This window comes from Bos taurus, chromosome 6 (genome assembly GCF_002263795.3).
Source record: "Bos taurus isolate L1 Dominette 01449 registration number 42190680 breed Hereford chromosome 6, ARS-UCD2.0, whole genome shotgun sequence".
Classification (NCBI taxonomy): domain Eukaryota; kingdom Metazoa; phylum Chordata; class Mammalia; order Artiodactyla; family Bovidae; genus Bos; species Bos taurus.
In genome coordinates, this window is record NC_037333.1 from 35,857,891 (window position 1) to 35,875,149 (window position 17,259).

A 17,259-nucleotide genomic window follows, 5' to 3' on the forward strand; every position below is an offset into this window, starting at 1 on the left:
AAATGGGAATGGGTTCATTCACTATTTCCAGTAAACAGCTTCCCACCAGCAGGTGTTGTGACTGGTGGGAATGGGTGGGACTGGAAGGCACACTTACTTGGACATCTCAGAAATGTACCCTTGATCCGTACATAGGGCTGTGCGCGAGGCCACAGGCAGCTGAGTGTGTTGGCAGCACTGCAGTGACCCCCCCACACCCCCCACTCCAGCTCACAAGACGCTCTGATCTCCTCTGAGTCTGGGGATACTGCTCCCTGCAAAGCAGAGAACAGGTGCCAGGTGCAGACCTGTGGCCCAGGCCCCATGCTCTGTGTGATTTTGGTCACATCGCCTCAGGATCCACATCTCTCACTTGTAAAATCGGGGGAGGGTAGCTGAACACTGTTTCTTTAAAAATTCTCTTGGCTTAAAATGCTGTAGTTCTACAACCTACTCTTTTAAGATGCTGAGTATATTGGATGATAAGTAGTATCTATAGATCATAAGAGCTCAGGCTTTAAAGTAATTCAAAACCATCTTTGAATCCTGTGTGACATTAGGCAATTTACTTAACTTCTGTACACTTTTATTGTGTAATGTTAATAGTTCAAAGGGGAATAATGATAATACAATTATAGTACTTAACTCATAGACTGTTGAGGTGGAAATGGTATTATAAATGCAAAGTCTTTAGCACCATGCCTGACATATCCTATAATTTAGTAGTTATTTATTAGTAGTGAGTAGTATTATTATTTCTGAGTAGTAGTATTATTTCCTTTAGGGATGTTTTATACTAATAATATACTGTTTTCTTTAGAAACAAAATAATCCCAGCAAATTTTAGTAACATTACAAAGTATGTAGACTGTAGTTTTGTTTAAAAGATGATGATCTTAAAAAAGAATGATGATTAATTAACTGTGAGATGAACCTGAAAAAAACTCATTATTTAGGTGATTGAATGGTAGGCATGATGGGAAAAGAAATGAGATGCAGAGGTAAAGGTTATGGAGCAAGTAAAAGAAATCTGACTTATTCTTAGCATTATTGTCAACTATCATCTTCCTGTTACATATTTTTGTTCTATCTTAATCTAGAGATAGAATCATCTAATGGAAAATTTACTAAACTTAATGGCTATTCAGAAGTGAATTCCTGTATTATTTTTTAAAACAACAAGATTATTCTTTTCATGTATTCTGTTCAGTTCAGTTGCTCAGTCATGTCCGACTCTTTGCAACCCCATGAACTGCAGCACACCAGGCCTCCCTGTCCATCACCAACTCCCTGAATCCACCCAAACCCATGTCCATCAAGTCGGTGATGCCATCCAACCATCTCATCCTATTGTCCCCTTCTTTTCCTCCCCTCAATCTTTCCCAGCATCAGGGTCTTTTAAAATGAGTCAGCCCTTTGCATCAGGTGGCCAAAGTATTGGAGTTTCAGCTTCAACATCAGTCCTTCCAATGAACACCCAGGACTGATCTCCTTTAGCATGGACTGGTTGGATCTCCTTGCAGTCCAAGGGACTCTCAAGAGTTTTCTCCAACACCATAGTTCAAAAGCATCAATTCTTCGGCGCTCAGCTTTCTTGATAGTCCAACTCTCACATCCATACATGACCACTGGAAAAACCATAGCCTTGACTAGACGGACCTTTGTTGGCAAAGTAATGTCTCTGCTTTTTAATATGCTGTCTAGGTTGGTCATAACTTTCCTTCCAAGGAGTAAGCATCTTTTAATTTCATGGCTGCAGTCACCATCTGCAGTGATTTTGGAGCCCAGAAAAATTAAGTCTGACACTGTTTCCACTGTTTCCCCATCTATCTGCCATGAAGTGATGTGACCAGATGCCATGATCTTCGTTTTCTGAATGTTGAGCTTTAAGCCAACTTTTTCACTCTCCTTTTTCATCAAGAGGCTCTTGAGTTCCTCTTCACTTTCTGCCATAAGGGTGGTGTCATCTGCACATCTGAGATTATTGATATTTTTCCCGGCAATCTTGATTCCAGCTTGTGCTTCCTCCAGCCCATTATTTCTCATGATGTACTCTGCATACAAGTTAAATAAGCAGGGTGACAATATACAGCTTTGACTTACTCCTTTTCCCATTTGGAACCAGTCTGTTGTTCTGTGTCCAGTTCTAACTGTTGCTTCCTGACCTGCATACAGGTATTATGTAGAAATAAATAGTAAATCTATCCAACCCCAAGTAAGCTGCCACCCGTAATCTCTGCTCTTATTTTTGCATGTACTATATTGACGTGAACCAGGGACTTAGAAGCTTAATTATTTTGTAAACAGATACTCCGATATTTTTTCTCAGGATATTGATATTGTCACTATTCAGTAGCAGTTTGCTAAACAATATGAAGGAATTTGTTTTATGATAAAATATTTATAGACTCAAAACCCATTTGTTAAATACTTGGAGAAAGTTGGAAACTCAAAGTTTGGTGTTGATGTCTTGGAAAATTACTCTTTAGCTCTCCAAATGAGAGGTGAGCTGTCTGTGAATATGTAAGTGACATGATATATCATCTTAGAATATGTATGTCCTATAGGTGCCATCGGAGAAGGCAATGGCACCCCACTCCAGTACTCTTGCCTGGAAAATCCCTTGGACACAGGAACCTGGTGGGCTGCAGTCCGTGGGGTCCCTAAGAGTCGGACACGACTGAGTGACTTCACTTTCACTTTTCACTTTCATGCATTGGAGAAGGAAATGGCAACCCACTCCAGTGTTCTTGCCTGGAGAATCCCAGGGACCGGGGAGCCTGGTGGGCTGCCGTCTATGGGGTTGCACAGAGTCGGACACGACTGAAGCGACTTAGCAGCAGCAGCAGCAGCATAGGTGCCATACTGATTCTGTCACTGTCTTATGTTACTTCACTGTTGTATGTGATGAATAAAAGAAATGTTTTGGCTTCTCACTACAATCTCAGTAGCTTCTGGTGTGAACAACTCAATCCAGAAATGATTTTCACTATATTGTAATTTCTGTTTAGGGTAGTATTCTTCAGTCTCTAATGTTTCTTTCATACTTCTTTTATAGGAGGCCAATTGTAAGAACATCCTTCTAACAAAAGATTTTGAAAGAGACACACTAAAGCCATCTCCAAAAACCAAGGTAGGCTATCTCTGCTTTTTAGGCAGAAACATTTAGGAAGACTCTTTCTTTTCTTGTGTTTCCATGTTCTGCTCCTTGCATTTCCCTCAGCACCAGCACCCCACCTTCTTTGCACCTAGTGGTCTTAAATATAACATATACTTTATATGTTATATTTACTGTGTAATCCAGGCTTATCGTCATCCAAAAATGCTCAACACACTCATTATTTAACAGTGATATTTGTATTTTTGTATTGCCCACTATTTTTTTGTATTTTACATTGATGTATAGTTGATTTACAATGTTGTGTTAGTTTCAAATGTGCAGCAGAGTGATTCCGTTGTACCTATACTTACATCTATTACTTTTCAGATTCTTTTCCCATGTAGATTATTACACAGTACTGAGTAGAGTTCCCTGTGCTGTACAGTAGGTCCTTGTTGATTATCTATTGTATATATAGTACAGTGTATATGTTAACCCCAGCCTCCTTATCCTCACCCCTACCTTTCCCCTTTGGTAGCCATAATTTGTTTTCTAAGTCTGTGAGTCTGTTTGTGTTTTTTAAATAAATTCATTTGTGTCATTTTTTAGATACCACACATGAGTGATATATATTATTTGCCTTTCTCTTATATGACTTACTTGACTTAGTATGATAAGCTCCAAATCCATCCATGTGCTGCAAATGGCAATATTTCATTCTTTTTTATGACTCATATTCCGCTGTGTGTGTGTGTGTATACGTATACACACCACATCTTCTTTATTCATTCCCCTGTCAATGGACATTTAGGCTGCTTCTGTGTCTTGGCTGTTGTAAATTGGGGTGCATGTATGTTTTTGATTATGATTTTCTCCAGACATATGCCCAGGAATGGGATTGCTGATCATGTAATAGCTCTATTTTTATTTTTTGAGGAACCTCCATACTGATTTCTATAATGTCTGTACCAGTTTACATTCCTACCAACAGTGTAGGAGGGTTCCCTTTCCTCCACACCCTCTCCAGCATGTATTGTTTTAAGACTTTTTGATATGAACTATCATACATATGACTGAATAAAGGGTATAATGTGTAAAATTTTGTTTTCCTTATTAAGACAATTTCCAAAATGCACATATTTGTATTGCTACTGAGAAGAAAAACTCATTTAACTGAAAATATTTATTTGATACACCCAGAAGAGTGATTGCATTAACTTTAGAGCCCCTTTCCAAATCTTAAATCTTTTAAGTAGAACTTCTCCTATACACTGGGCTTCCCTGGTGGCTCAGAGGGTAAAGCATCTGCCTGCAATGTGGGAGACCCAGGTTTGATCCCTGGGTTGGGAAGATCCCCTGGAGAAGGAAATGGCAACCCACTCCAGTATTCTTGCCTGGAGAATCCCATGGACAGAGCAGCCTGGTAGGCTACAGTCTACGGGCTCACAAAGAGTCAGACACGACTGAGCGACTTCACTCACTCACTCTCCTGTATACTAGGTGTATATGATATTCCTAACTGGCCACTGTATATTTAAAATTTTATTTATTTTTGACTATTTTGGATCTTCTTAGCCGTGCACAGGCTTTCTCTAGTCGTGGTGAGCGGAGGCTGCTCTCTGGTTGTGGTCCACGGGCTTCTCACTGCAGTGGCTTGTTTCAGAGCCCGGGCTCTAGAGCACACGGGCCTCAGTAGTCGTGCAAGGTTCAGCAGCTGTGGTGCACAGGCTTAGTTACCCTGAGGCACGTGGAATCTTCCCAGACTAAGGATCAAACCTGTGTCCCCGCATCGGCAGGAGAATTCTTAACCACCAAGGAAGTCCTGTGATATTTATAGAGATACTTTTTGTTTTTCTCCAATTCTAAGACAAAATTTTCTCCAAATTTTCTTGAGTACATTGTGGGCAAAATTTTAAAGGATTCTTGTCTTTAGTTTTAATTGCACATTATTATAAAAATGATTTTGGCTTTATTTTTAAAGGCAAATCAAGTTAAGTGTGAGTCATTACTTAGTATCTTACAGTTAGAGGCTACAGTTATTTTTTTTTTTAATTTTTTAAAAATCTTTTTTATGAAACTTTTTCCACCTTTTTTTTCTGGAAAAATTGTTTTAACTACTATGCTTTTCTTTCCAGATCAGACTATTTTTTTAATCTTTTTCATGTATTTTCTATACAAATTTACATAACTTCAGTTCTCTAGAAGAAATCTTGTTTACTGTTAAAAATTCAGTGTCAAAAATATGCTCACCAAAACAAATGCATTGAAAAATACAGGATTTGAGAAACATTTTTAGGTAACATTTGCTCCTTATTTTCATTTTTATTGATATTCCTACTTTTAGGTGAAGAGACCTTAGATGAATCACTTTCTAAATATAAGATAATCTTGAAACCTGTCATAAAAATTGTTTGAAGGGATACTTTTATTCTTATGAAATTAATCCAATTTGGAATATTTCAGGCATATAGAGAATCAATAATTAATGTGCATTGATTACGCTCTGTGAGTCTCAGTGTATTGTTTTTGACCAAGCTAATTAAATAGAGAAATTGCTTCATTATTTAATCTGCAGTTTGTGACTTTAGCTTTTTTGTGGTCTTACATGAGCAAGTTTAAATTTACATGAGCACGCTAATCTTTGCTTAGCTTTGCTTACTTTAGAAGTGATTAAAATCCTTGTAGTTTCAAATCCCCAGAAATGAGGCAGAGCATGTGAGCTACACAAGATTATAAGGCACTAACTCCTTCACCCAGATTGTATTAAAGATCTTTTTTCCAGAAGTTGATCTTTGAAAGCTGAAGCTGAAAACACCTTCAAAATATAGTTGATATAAAAAACAAAATGTGGATGGTGTGTCCTTTCTAGAATGACTTAGGGAACTGTGAGAATGATGTGTGTCCTTGGTACTAATGTTACTTCATTTGGCCTCCATAGCAGTCTTTCTCAGACATCTCTAGTTACAGCTGTATGTGCCTTGGACAGCTAAATATTTCTGATCCCTATATGGCTAGAGATGTAAAATGGTAATCCAGAAATGGCATGTGTCCCATTGGCTCTGGAGATGTCTCTCTAGTCTAAGCCATCTGTCCCCATCTGTGTTCCCTCTGCTAGCTGTTGTCTCTGCTCTTAGGCAATGGGGAGGATTGTATTTCTCTCCCTTACATAGGAAAACCTCTTCCTGACCTGACTCTGCTGGAAAAAATAAATGATACCTTCATTACAGAGTGCCGTGATACTTCCTGGATGAGCAATGATCACCAGCCCTGTTAGTTCAAGGACATGCTCATATAACCATTTCATGCCCCATACTGGATAGACTGCATATGCAAACAAGTAACTGGTATAGATGATATAGATGGGAGCATTAAACAGATTTTTAAAGAGGTGTAAAACATAGACATAGCTTCTTGTAACCTAGTATGATCATGATTTGAGGAGAAGAGACAAAATCTTCTTCTGCCTAATACAAATGCCAGTGGCTCTAAATAAGCCTCATAGCTCATATTCATTGGTCAAGTATAAACCCTGAAGAGGATCCAGGAATTGAGGGGAAAAAAACTCGCTTTCTTCTCTCTCCCCTTGCTGTATGACCTAGACTTCCCACTGAACTTGCTATGTTCTTGTTGACCTTGGTTAAAAAAAAGTTCAGGCCATTGTATAAGAAGGACTGTCCAATTAATTCAGTGCTGGGTGAAGGTATAAAATACAAGATAATCTATTTCCTTTCTGATTCCCTGATAGCTCAGTTGGTAAAATTAAAATTACAAGCACATAATTGTTTTAGTCACTAAATTCTCCTAGTACTTTTATAGATGTTTCTTTTAGTAAACCAAGTCATATTAACTATAGAATGTGTGATAAAAATAGTGCAATTATCAAGTTATGTAGTAGAAGCAACTGTTAAATTATTTCTATTTTCAGAGGTTAATGATTTCAGGGATTATGCATCATTTATGAAGGAGATTTTATTCAAAATGAAACCAGTTGTCACATTCGTAGTTTCTTAAATGATTTTTAAAATGCCTATGCCTATTAGCAAAGTAAACTAGAAACTTAGAATAATGTAGAATTTTGAGAAATTTTAGTGACAGTATAATTAAATTTACAAATTAAGTCATTTAATAAACATTTAATTTGACCAAGATTAAAGTTATTTTAAAGTCATTGTTAATGGATGTGAATGTATTTTGTGGTTGCTTTAATTTATAAAACATTCTAATTAGTATTCTGCTTTTCCACTGAACGTTGTTTCAGTTTGTGTTTCCATGTATCAGCTTAGCTTGTGTGCTTATCTAATAAAAGTAATAGCAGTAGTAGCAGTAATAGTGACGATTGCTAATACTGATCAAGTGCCAGACACTATACTTAATATATATATATTATCTGATCATAACATTTCATATGTTGTCATACCATATTCAGCTATTTTGAAATTTTGAAACTGCTTCTAATTATCATTAATATAAAAAGCCTTACTTGATAAGTGTTAACCAAAGAGTAATTTTTAAACACTTTTATTTTCTTAGGTTTTATGACGTATAATAAATTAAAAGATACAGATTGTTTTATGATTAATATACTCTAACATACCATCTCTCCGCCCTGTTTTGAAATTGTTTACAATTTAAATACATGTTGTTATAGATTAACTGAATGCCTGTATGTGTATGTGTATATATATATATATATATGTATGTATGTATGTATAATAGATATCATAATTTTGTAGGTTTTATAATTGTATATTAAAATGTACAGTCTATCACCTTCTGCAGTTTTCTTTTTCCTGTTCAATAAACTGTGTCCTATCAATATTCACTTTCAGTAAGAATATATAATGCAGTTTACTTAGATGTTCTAGATTTTTCTGTTTAGTTTATCTCCAATATTTAGATGACTTTCAGTATTTTGTTATTACAGATCCATTTTAAGTGAGTAATTTTAACATGATACCTTTTGCACTATAGAAATAGGATCATATGTACATACATCTTTGTCCAGGTATTACAAATACTCTTAAAATGGGCCAGTTTCCATGTTCAGCGGCTGTGTGTGACTGTTTCCATTTTTTAGTTCAGTTCAGTCGCTCAGGCATGTCCGATTCTTTGCGACCCCATGAATCGCAGCATGCCAGGCCTCCCTGTCCATCACCATCTCCCGAAGTTCACTCAAACTCACGTCCATTGAGTCCGTGATGCCATCCAGCCATCTCATCCTCTGTCGTCCCCTTCTCCTCTTGCCCCCAATCCCTCACAGCGTCAGAGTCTTCTCCAACGAGTCAACTCTTGAGGTGGCCAAAGTACTGGAGTTTCAGCTTTAGCATCATTCCTTCCAAAAAAATCCCAGGGCTGATCTCCTTTAGGATGGACTGGTTGGATCTCCTTGCAGTCCAAGGGACTCTCAAGGGTCTTCTCCAACACCACAGTTCAAAAGCATCAATTCTTCGGCACTCAGCTTTCTTCACAGTCCAACTCTCACATCCATACATGACCAATGACAAAACCATAGCCTTGACTAGACGGACCTTTGTTAACAAAGTAATGTCTCTGCTTTTCAATATGCTATCTAGGTTGGTCATAACTTTCCTTCCAAGGAGTAAGCATCTTTTAATTTCATGGCTGCAGTCACCATCTGCAGTGATTTTGGAGCCCCAAAAAATAAAGTCTGAGACTGTTTCCACTGTTTCCCCATCTATTTCCCATGAAGTGATGGGACCAGATGCCATGATCTTCGTTTTCTGAATGTTGAGCTTTAAACCAACTTTTTCACTCTCCTCTTTTACTCTTATCAAGAGGCTTTTTAGTTCCTCTTCACTTTCTGCCATAAGGGTGGTGTCATCTGCACATCTGAGGTTATTGATATTTCTCCCTGCAATCTTGATTCCAGCTTGTGCTTCTTTCGGCCCAGCATTTCTCATGATGTACTCTGCATCATGAATATTAAATTTTAGCAAATGTTCCTTCACATCTGTTATGATCATTGCCTGGTTTTTCTCCCATATTCGTTTATTGTAGAGAGTTATATTCATAGATTTTCTAATCTTAAAGCAACAGTGCCTCACTGGAATAAACCAATTCTGAACCTTACCTTGATACATGTTTTTAAATACCTTGAAGGTTTTGGATAACTGATATTTTACTTAGTATTTTTGCATCTAAGTTAATAAAATGTTTTGTTAATCAATTTTTGGTATGAAGGTTGTGCTAGCCTAATAAAATGGACTGAGGAGAATCTTTTCTACTCTGTGAAACAATTTAAGATGAGGGTTATCAGTGCCTTCATTATTTGATAGAATATCTATAAACGTGTCTGGGTCTAATGAGGTTTACTGATTTATGTGTTTTTAATTTTGTTTTGCTTTTTAAATTTGTTTGGCAAGTTGTTTTTTAGCTGCTTATTCAATTTATTTTGGGCTTGTAGTCCTGTTCATGTTTTTATTCTTAATTATTAGTTTTTTATTAAAATATAGTTGATTTCTAATAATATATTACTCCAGGTATATAGTATAGTAATTCAAAAGTTGTGTAGATTGTATTCCATCCATAAAGTTATTATAAAATGTTGGCTATATTCCTTGTGCTGAAGAATATGTCCTTGTAGTATATTTATTTTATATGTAGTAGTTTGTCCCTCTTAGGTTGTTTCCATGTCTTGGCTATTGTGAATAATGCTGCTATGAACATTAATGTGCATGTATCTTTTCAAATTAGTGTTTTTATTTTCTTAGGATATATACCCAGAAGTAGAATTGCTGGATCATATAGTAGTTCTATTTTTAGTTTTTTGATGTTATATTTTCTAGAAAATAGTCTATTTTAATTAATTGGCATACAAATTTTAATCTTTCCTCTTGTTTTTAAAATCTTTATTGTAGTCTTTGTTTTATTGTAGTTATTGTATTTGTTTCCCTGACTCATCAATCTCTGTTATAATTTACGCTATATCTATTATTCTTAAGGTAAATCTTTTTTCTTAATGTTTATCACTTTTTCCTCCACAGACGTATATTTTAAATACGTTTTCTGTGATGTGATACTGAAGCTTAATGACCAGTTCTTTTAAATATATTTGCTTTACTTATTAACAGCCTCTTCTGATGTGTTGAGTGTCTTTATTACATTAGAGAATTCTTTTGGAATCATGTCATTTTCTCCCTTCCTTTTATTTTGGTAATACTTTCACAATGCCAGGACATAGTGAACCCTTAATAAATAATTAAGAACAAATCAATCAATCAATTTTTAAATTTTATATCATATAAAAGCAGTGTCGTTTGTGTGTGTGTGATTATAGAAAATTTGTGCTTGTAAAAATCTAGTAAAATTTAGCACATTTTCCTGTGGAAAGAGTTCAGTAACCACTAAACACAAATATTTCTGGAATTTAAGATTCTGGGCTTTCTTTCTTTTCCTGATTTGTTCCTTTAGAGCTTTTCATCTTATAATTTCCCATCAGATTTGTGTGCCCCCATATGCTTGTACATACAGATATATGTTTATTTCACCAGATAGAAAATGTTCTATATTTTTCCATCTTCTCTATATAAGTTCTGGATGATAAAATTCTCTTTGCTTCTTTCATTATCTCGGGAAATCACTTTGCAAACCTATCTCTTCAGTGCTAAGTAGTGTAAAATTTTGAAAAGTGAATACCTTTGTTCATTTATTACTAGTTATATCTACAACTAAATCTTTTATTTTTTGCAAGCATATTCTTTATTTAGTTTCATAAATCACCACTAATCTATTGGAAGAATTCCTGGAATCTCTTTATGATTAATGACATATAGATTCAGTTATTTAGATAATATTCTCCTATGTTTTATGATATTTTTAAACATATATATGCATACATGCTAAGTTGCATACATGTTATCAAGTAAAAAATAATACAGAGTTAAATAGTCATTTTAAAAGATAATATAAATATGGTATATCTGTGTGTACCTGCATAATCTCTTAATCTAATAACTTGGCTAATGTAACCTCTATACTTAGCCTCTTTCCAGATGCTATAACCTGCTGTGACCCCAGGCCAAGGAATGGAGGGACCTCTGTGAAATGTCTCTTGACTAGCACTGCTGTGGCATGCACAGCATAGCTGGCCTGGTCTCACTGGTCCTGAGAACCCAGCTTCCTAAGTCTGGGTCTAGATACTTGCTCGCTAACTTTCTACAACCAAAATGATCTCCTCTTGCATATCTGCTCTGCTTTGAGAAACAGCCTGAAGCCCATGCTCAGTTTGGACATTTCATCTTATCTCTTCTGCACTGTGTGCCTGGGATGCAAAGTTGAAAAGACTCTGTTTCTTACCTGAAGGAACTGGAGCCCAGACATGTATACTAGCAACTAAATTAAGACATCACTATGCCGGACCGATTTTCTGATCTCAGATCTACATTTGAGTTCACTGTTGTATTTGGCAAACAACCAAATCGTAACCTGATTGCCATGATTGCTCATTAGCCCTAAAGATCTCACTGACCTTTTTGTTCCAGTTTCCCCTGGTTTGTCCTGTTCAATAAGTATGACCAGTCCGATCACAATCATTAGTGACAACTTTTGTAACAGCCCCATAATATTAATGACTTCATTTATAAAGTTTATTTCTCCCTCCTGTCACAGTCCAATGCAGCCAGAGGAGGATTTATAGGTAGAAAATGCCCAAACAGTGATTCAGGTCTCAGGCTGCTTCCATCTTTCAACTATGTCATCTAAAAAGTGACTTCTAATCTCAGGAGTGGAGAAGGCAATGGCACCCCACTCTAGTACTCTTGCCTGGAAAATCCCATGGACAGAGGAGCCTGGTAGGCTGCAGTCCATGGGGTCACTAAGAGTCGGACACGACTGAGTGACTTCACTTTCACTTTTCATTTTCATGCATTGGAGAAGGAAATGGCAACCCACTCCAGTGTTCTTGCCTGGAGAATCCCAGGGATGGGGGAGTCTGGTGGGCTGTCATCTCTGGGGTCGCACAGAGTCAGACATGACTGAAGCGACTTAGCAGCAATCTCAGAAGTGAAAAAGAAAAAAAAAGTGTGTGCAGAGTTCATAGATACTTAACTGCCTTAGCAACAGAAGCTACTCTTGTCCCTTTTGCTCACATTCCAGAATTCAGTAACATTTGTGGGAGTCTGTCAATGTAGTTTTCCAGTGTGCCCAGGAAAAGGAAGATGAACTAGGAATTGATGAGTACATAACATTGTTCTTGGTACAGCCTGCCCTTCTGTTTGCCAAATACATTTTTTTCCATTTCTCTTACCCTGTAGAAAACACACTCAGTCCTTCTGTATGGATGAAAACCCAAAGAACCAGCCAGTCATTACAACCAACTCAATCTCCAAAATATCTAGGAGACACATCAATGCTCCATCAGGTCTAGACATGGTTCTCCTTATTCTGAGACTCTGTGAAATTAAAAGACAAATTGTCCATCCTCCACACACATCCATCCCATGTACAAACAGTACTGTTTGTACTACACAGTCCCACTCTCACTCCAGGACACACACATACACGTGCACAGAAGTCATGGAGGCACTTTCTGTGAGGAATTGCATTTCCTTTTTCTCTCTGAAAGCTGCCTTCACCTTTTAGAATTTCCTCCTTGGCATTACTCCCTTGTCAGTGAGTGCAGTGATTATATCTTCCTTAAACTACAGCTTGCCTGCTGTTCGTGGAAGTTTGGTGTCTCAGGAATTGTTTTACGTCTTGCACAGCGAAGACTTCTTTAGTTTGGCCTGATATTGTTTTGTGGTAATGGTAGTGGTTTGTTGATTCTTTTGTGGTGGTGTGAGGCAAGGTTTATAGTAAACTCCTTCCAAATGTAAAAACATGATTAACATCCAATCTGTTTGCTTTCAGTCATTTCCATGAGGCAGTTAAAATCCTCAAAGTATGTTGTTTTCTCCTCTGCCTTCAAAGCTCATTGGAATTCCTCCTTAGAAGAAATTAACCAGAATCCTACTGGCAAGGGATTCTGGGAAATGCAGTTTCCTTTCTTTACACCCCATGCCATACACAGCTGTCTTATAAAATCACATGAAATTATGTTTCAAATAAGTACCATGGACTATCTGCAATTAAATTGATTCCAGTTGACTTTGTGGAAGAAATAGAGGTTAAGTCAAATTTTTGTGTAACAGAAAGAGGGTTTTAGAACGGTAACAAAAAAGGCACATGTATGAACAAAAAGATAATAATTATTAGAGGGTTGGGGATTTGTTTTAGCCATGTTTGATGACAAGAGGAGAGTGAGATGACTTTAAAAATAAACAGATCTTTGGCTGTGGACGTTACAGAAGCAACTCTGTCACTCAACAGCAGTGTGGCCTGAGGCACATTACAGAAGATTTTACAACCTCAGTATCCTAACTGATAAAAGATAATAACGTATAATAATCATCTTATAGATGTCACTTTTTGAGTATTTACTGTTTGCTGTTGCTAAGTCACTTTAGTAGTGTCCGACTCCTTGTGACCCCATGGACTGTAGCCTGCCAAGCTTCTCTGTCCATGGTGTTTTCCAGGCAAGAATACTGGAGTGGGTTGCAATTTCCTCCTCTGGGGCATCTTCCCAACCCAGGGATCGAACCAGCGTCTCTTAGTTCTCCTGAATTGGCATGCAGATTCTTTACCACTAGAGCCACCTGGGAACTGTTTGCTAGACACTGTGAAAAATACTTCTGATACTACTTTATTAAACCTTCATGACACTATAAGATAGAAATTACCTTTATCAATCTATATTGCCTAGGTTACACTTCAGTAATAAAGCAATCGCATAATCCTAGTGGCTTACACCTACATTTGTTTCTTGCTCATGCCACCTGTCCAATTTAGATTGACAAGTGGGCTCTGTTTATTCTGGTTGCTTGAGGATCTTTTCTGACAAGAGTTCAGTTCAGTCACTCAGTCTTGTCCTACTCTTTGCGACCCCATGAATCACAGCACGCCAGGCCTCCCTGTCCATCACCAACTCCCAGAGTTCACTCAAACTCATGTCCATTGAGTCGGTGATGCCATCCAGCCATTTCATCCTCTGTTGAACCTTTCTCCTCCTGCCCCCAATCCCTCCCAGCATCAGAGTCTTTTCCAATGAATCAACTCTTCGCATGAGGTGGCCAAAGTACTGGATTTTCAGCTTCAGCATCAGTCCTTCCAAAGAAATCCCAGGGCTGATCTCCTTCAGAATGGACTGGTTGGATCTCCTTGCAGTCCAAGGGACTCTCAAGAGTCTTCTCCAACACCACAGTTCAAAAGCATCAATTCTTCGGTGCTCAGCTTTCTTCACAGTCCAACTCTCACATCCATACATGACCACTGGAAAAACCATAGCCTTGACTAGATGGACTTTTGTTGGCAAAGCAATGTCTCTGCTTTTCAATATGCTATCTAGGTTGATCATAACTTTCTTTCCAAGGAGTAAGCATCTTTTAATTTCATGGCTGCAGTCACCATCTGCAGTGATTTTGGAGCCCCGAAAAATAAAGTCTGCCACTGTTTCTACTGTTTCCCCATCTATCTGCCATGAAGTGATGGGACCAGATGCCATGATCTTCGTTTTCTGAATCTTGAGCTTTAAGCCAACTTTTTCACTCTCCTCTTTCACTTTCATTAAGAGGCTTTTTAGTTCCTCTTCACTTTCTTCCATAAGGGTGGTATCATCTGCATATCTGAGGTTATTGATATTTCTCCCTGCAATCTTGATTCCAGCTTGTGCTTCTTCCAGTCCAGTGTTTCTCATGATGTACTCTGCATAGAAGTTAAATAAGCAGGGTGACAATATACAGCCTTGACATACTCCTTTCCCAATTTGGAACCAGTCTGTTGTTCCATGTCCAGTTCTAAGAGTGAAGTTAAGTCACTCAGTCATGTCCAACTCTTTGTGACCCCATGGACTGTAGCATACCAGACTCCTCCATCCATGGGATTTTCCAGGCAAGAATACTGGAGTGGGTTGCCATTTCCTTCTCCACCCATCTCAAATGTGGCCATTGTGTTGCCAGAGGAAAAAGAGTTCTGTGGGATCTTGCATTGACAGTTAAATGCCTTGCATGCATGCAGGCTAAGTCACTTTAGTTGTGTCCGACTCTTTGCAACCCCATGGACTGTAGCCTGCCAGTCTCCTCTGTCCTTGACTCAAAAATAATTTCTTCACTTCTGGTCATAACTCATTTAGCCGTAACTAATCATATTGCATCACCCACCCACAATGAAAACAGGAAATACAACTCTATTATGTGCTTGGAAGAAACTTTAACAGTACTTACCAATATCTTCATTTTTCTTCTTTCTTTATAGATGAAGGACTTCCCTATAGCTCAGACAGCCAAAAAATCTGCCTGCAATGCAGGATACCTGGGTTCAGTCCCTGGATCAGAAAAAACTTCTGGAGAAGGAAATGGCAGTCCACTCCAGTATTCTTGCCTGGAGAATCCCATGGACAGAGGAGATTGGCAGGCAGTTGGTGGGATGGAAAAGAGTTGGATACGAGTAAGTGACCAACGCTTCTACTGCTAGTTTAATAGTACTTACCAATACCTTCATTTTTCTTCTTCCCTTATACATGAGAAAATGGAAGCTTAAGAGAAGCTAGTTAATTTTCCTAAGGTTATATGGATAATAAGGGCCAGATATATTTGAACCTAGAGATCAAACTCTTTACCCTCATAGCACCTCTCCCATTTCTGTAGTCCTACATGGTGTATTGCATTATTCTGCCTCCATGACAGAGAAGTTGTGAGAATTAAAGTTCACTAAGTAATTGATGTACTGCCTAGGACATGGAGTGAGCATGCAGGGCCTTTTTTCTTCATTTTTAAAAAATTTATTTAACCATAACTTAGAGTCCTTCTTAGGTGTAAAAGCTCTGAACTGTTTTGTAGTGACTTTATTTTCTCCATGATGACAACAGCCCTTCTCAGTTATCCACATTGGACATGTCTGTGTAAAGGTGTCCTGTTGCACATGACTTCATATTCTCATCAGCCATCCTGAAAACCACTCTATATGTCAACTAAACTTTTAGGATACAGGACTTTCTCAGGCTGTCCTACCAAACTCTCAATGTAATAAGATAATTCTCAATGTAAAGATAGGCTTTAGAGGGGTATCCTAGGAATCCAACAACCTTACCAGTACTGTGGATATTGCTATGGAAAATTACAGGGTAAGTTTCATATTAGGCCACAAAGTTTGGACTTTTTCCTCAATGTGATAAATATTTATTTACTGTTGCACACTATCAGATGTAGCTGTAAAATGTACTTGTTTGTTAAGGCCTCTCATACCCAGAATTTATAGGCATTGAATAACTATAAATGCTAAAGAAGTTTCTTAAAACCATCACTAGATACTACCTCAGTTCTTATAATCCTGTCATTAGCTTTACCTACTTATTATATTGAAAAATCAATATTGAATGTTTGTTTGCTTTGCCTCTTAAAATTTTTATGGAATGAATATTAAATAAGAGAACAAAATTCTATCTGTGGAATATAACTCAACTCCTTTAAACTGATTAATTGAAGCAACTTTACTTCCTATTTTGATATATATGGTACATTGGCAATAAAATGAATTACTCTTCTGCCCACAAAATAAAAAAAATTACTGGTGTAGTGATAGTGATACTAGTATAGAGCTTTCTGTTTCCAAATTAAATAGGTTACTGGTTTCATAAACAATCTTTTTATGGGAATAGAACTTTTCTTAAAAGTTCCACATTGAATCACCTTAAATATATCTCCATCCCACAGTGTGTCAGGAAGTGTTCAAAAAGAAAAAAAAAAAAATCTACTCAACTAAGTAAACTTAAAATGAGCACCACTATTGAACTCACTGGGAGGGAACATGTTCAGGGAGGGATGCAATTAGGGAGTAAGATTCAAGTGAAAGTAGAGGTGAACTGAAGACCCTGAATAGGAGAAGGTACTCATAAATTTAACCTTATTAAGCCAATAGTGGGGAGCCACTGAAGATTTCTTTTGTTAATTTCATCGTAAAAGGAAAATTACATTGAAAAAGACAGTAAAGGAAAATAGCAAAAATCTAGCTCCTCCCTTTCTACTTCTATTAATATAATCACTATTAGAATTTTAGTAAATAATTTTTGTGTCTTTTCCTACATATATGTGAATGGATTTGAAAAATATATAAGCAATTTTATTTTCTAC

The 17,259-nt window shown here is 37.3% G+C and overlaps 1 protein-coding gene across 11 annotated transcripts in view; it reads left to right on the forward strand.

Annotated features, from left to right (window-relative positions):
• The window catches only part of FAM13A (family with sequence similarity 13 member A), a 337,193-nt gene that overhangs the window by 162,415 nt on the left and 157,519 nt on the right, over positions 1–17,259 (forward strand). For 7 of the 11 annotated variants that reach the window (XM_059887328.1, XM_059887325.1, XM_059887330.1 and 4 more), the window contains 2 exons: positions 3,038–3,112; positions 15,386–15,577. The exons of 1 other annotated variant lie outside the window; for it this stretch is intronic. In XM_059887328.1, coding sequence (XP_059743311.1) covers positions 3,038–3,112; positions 15,386–15,577 — 267 coding nt within the window. The remainder of the gene's footprint in view (positions 1–3,037; positions 3,113–15,385; positions 15,578–17,259) is intronic. 3 more of the 11 variants (XM_005207750.5, XM_005207747.5, XM_005207748.5) reach the window with 1 other exon arrangement.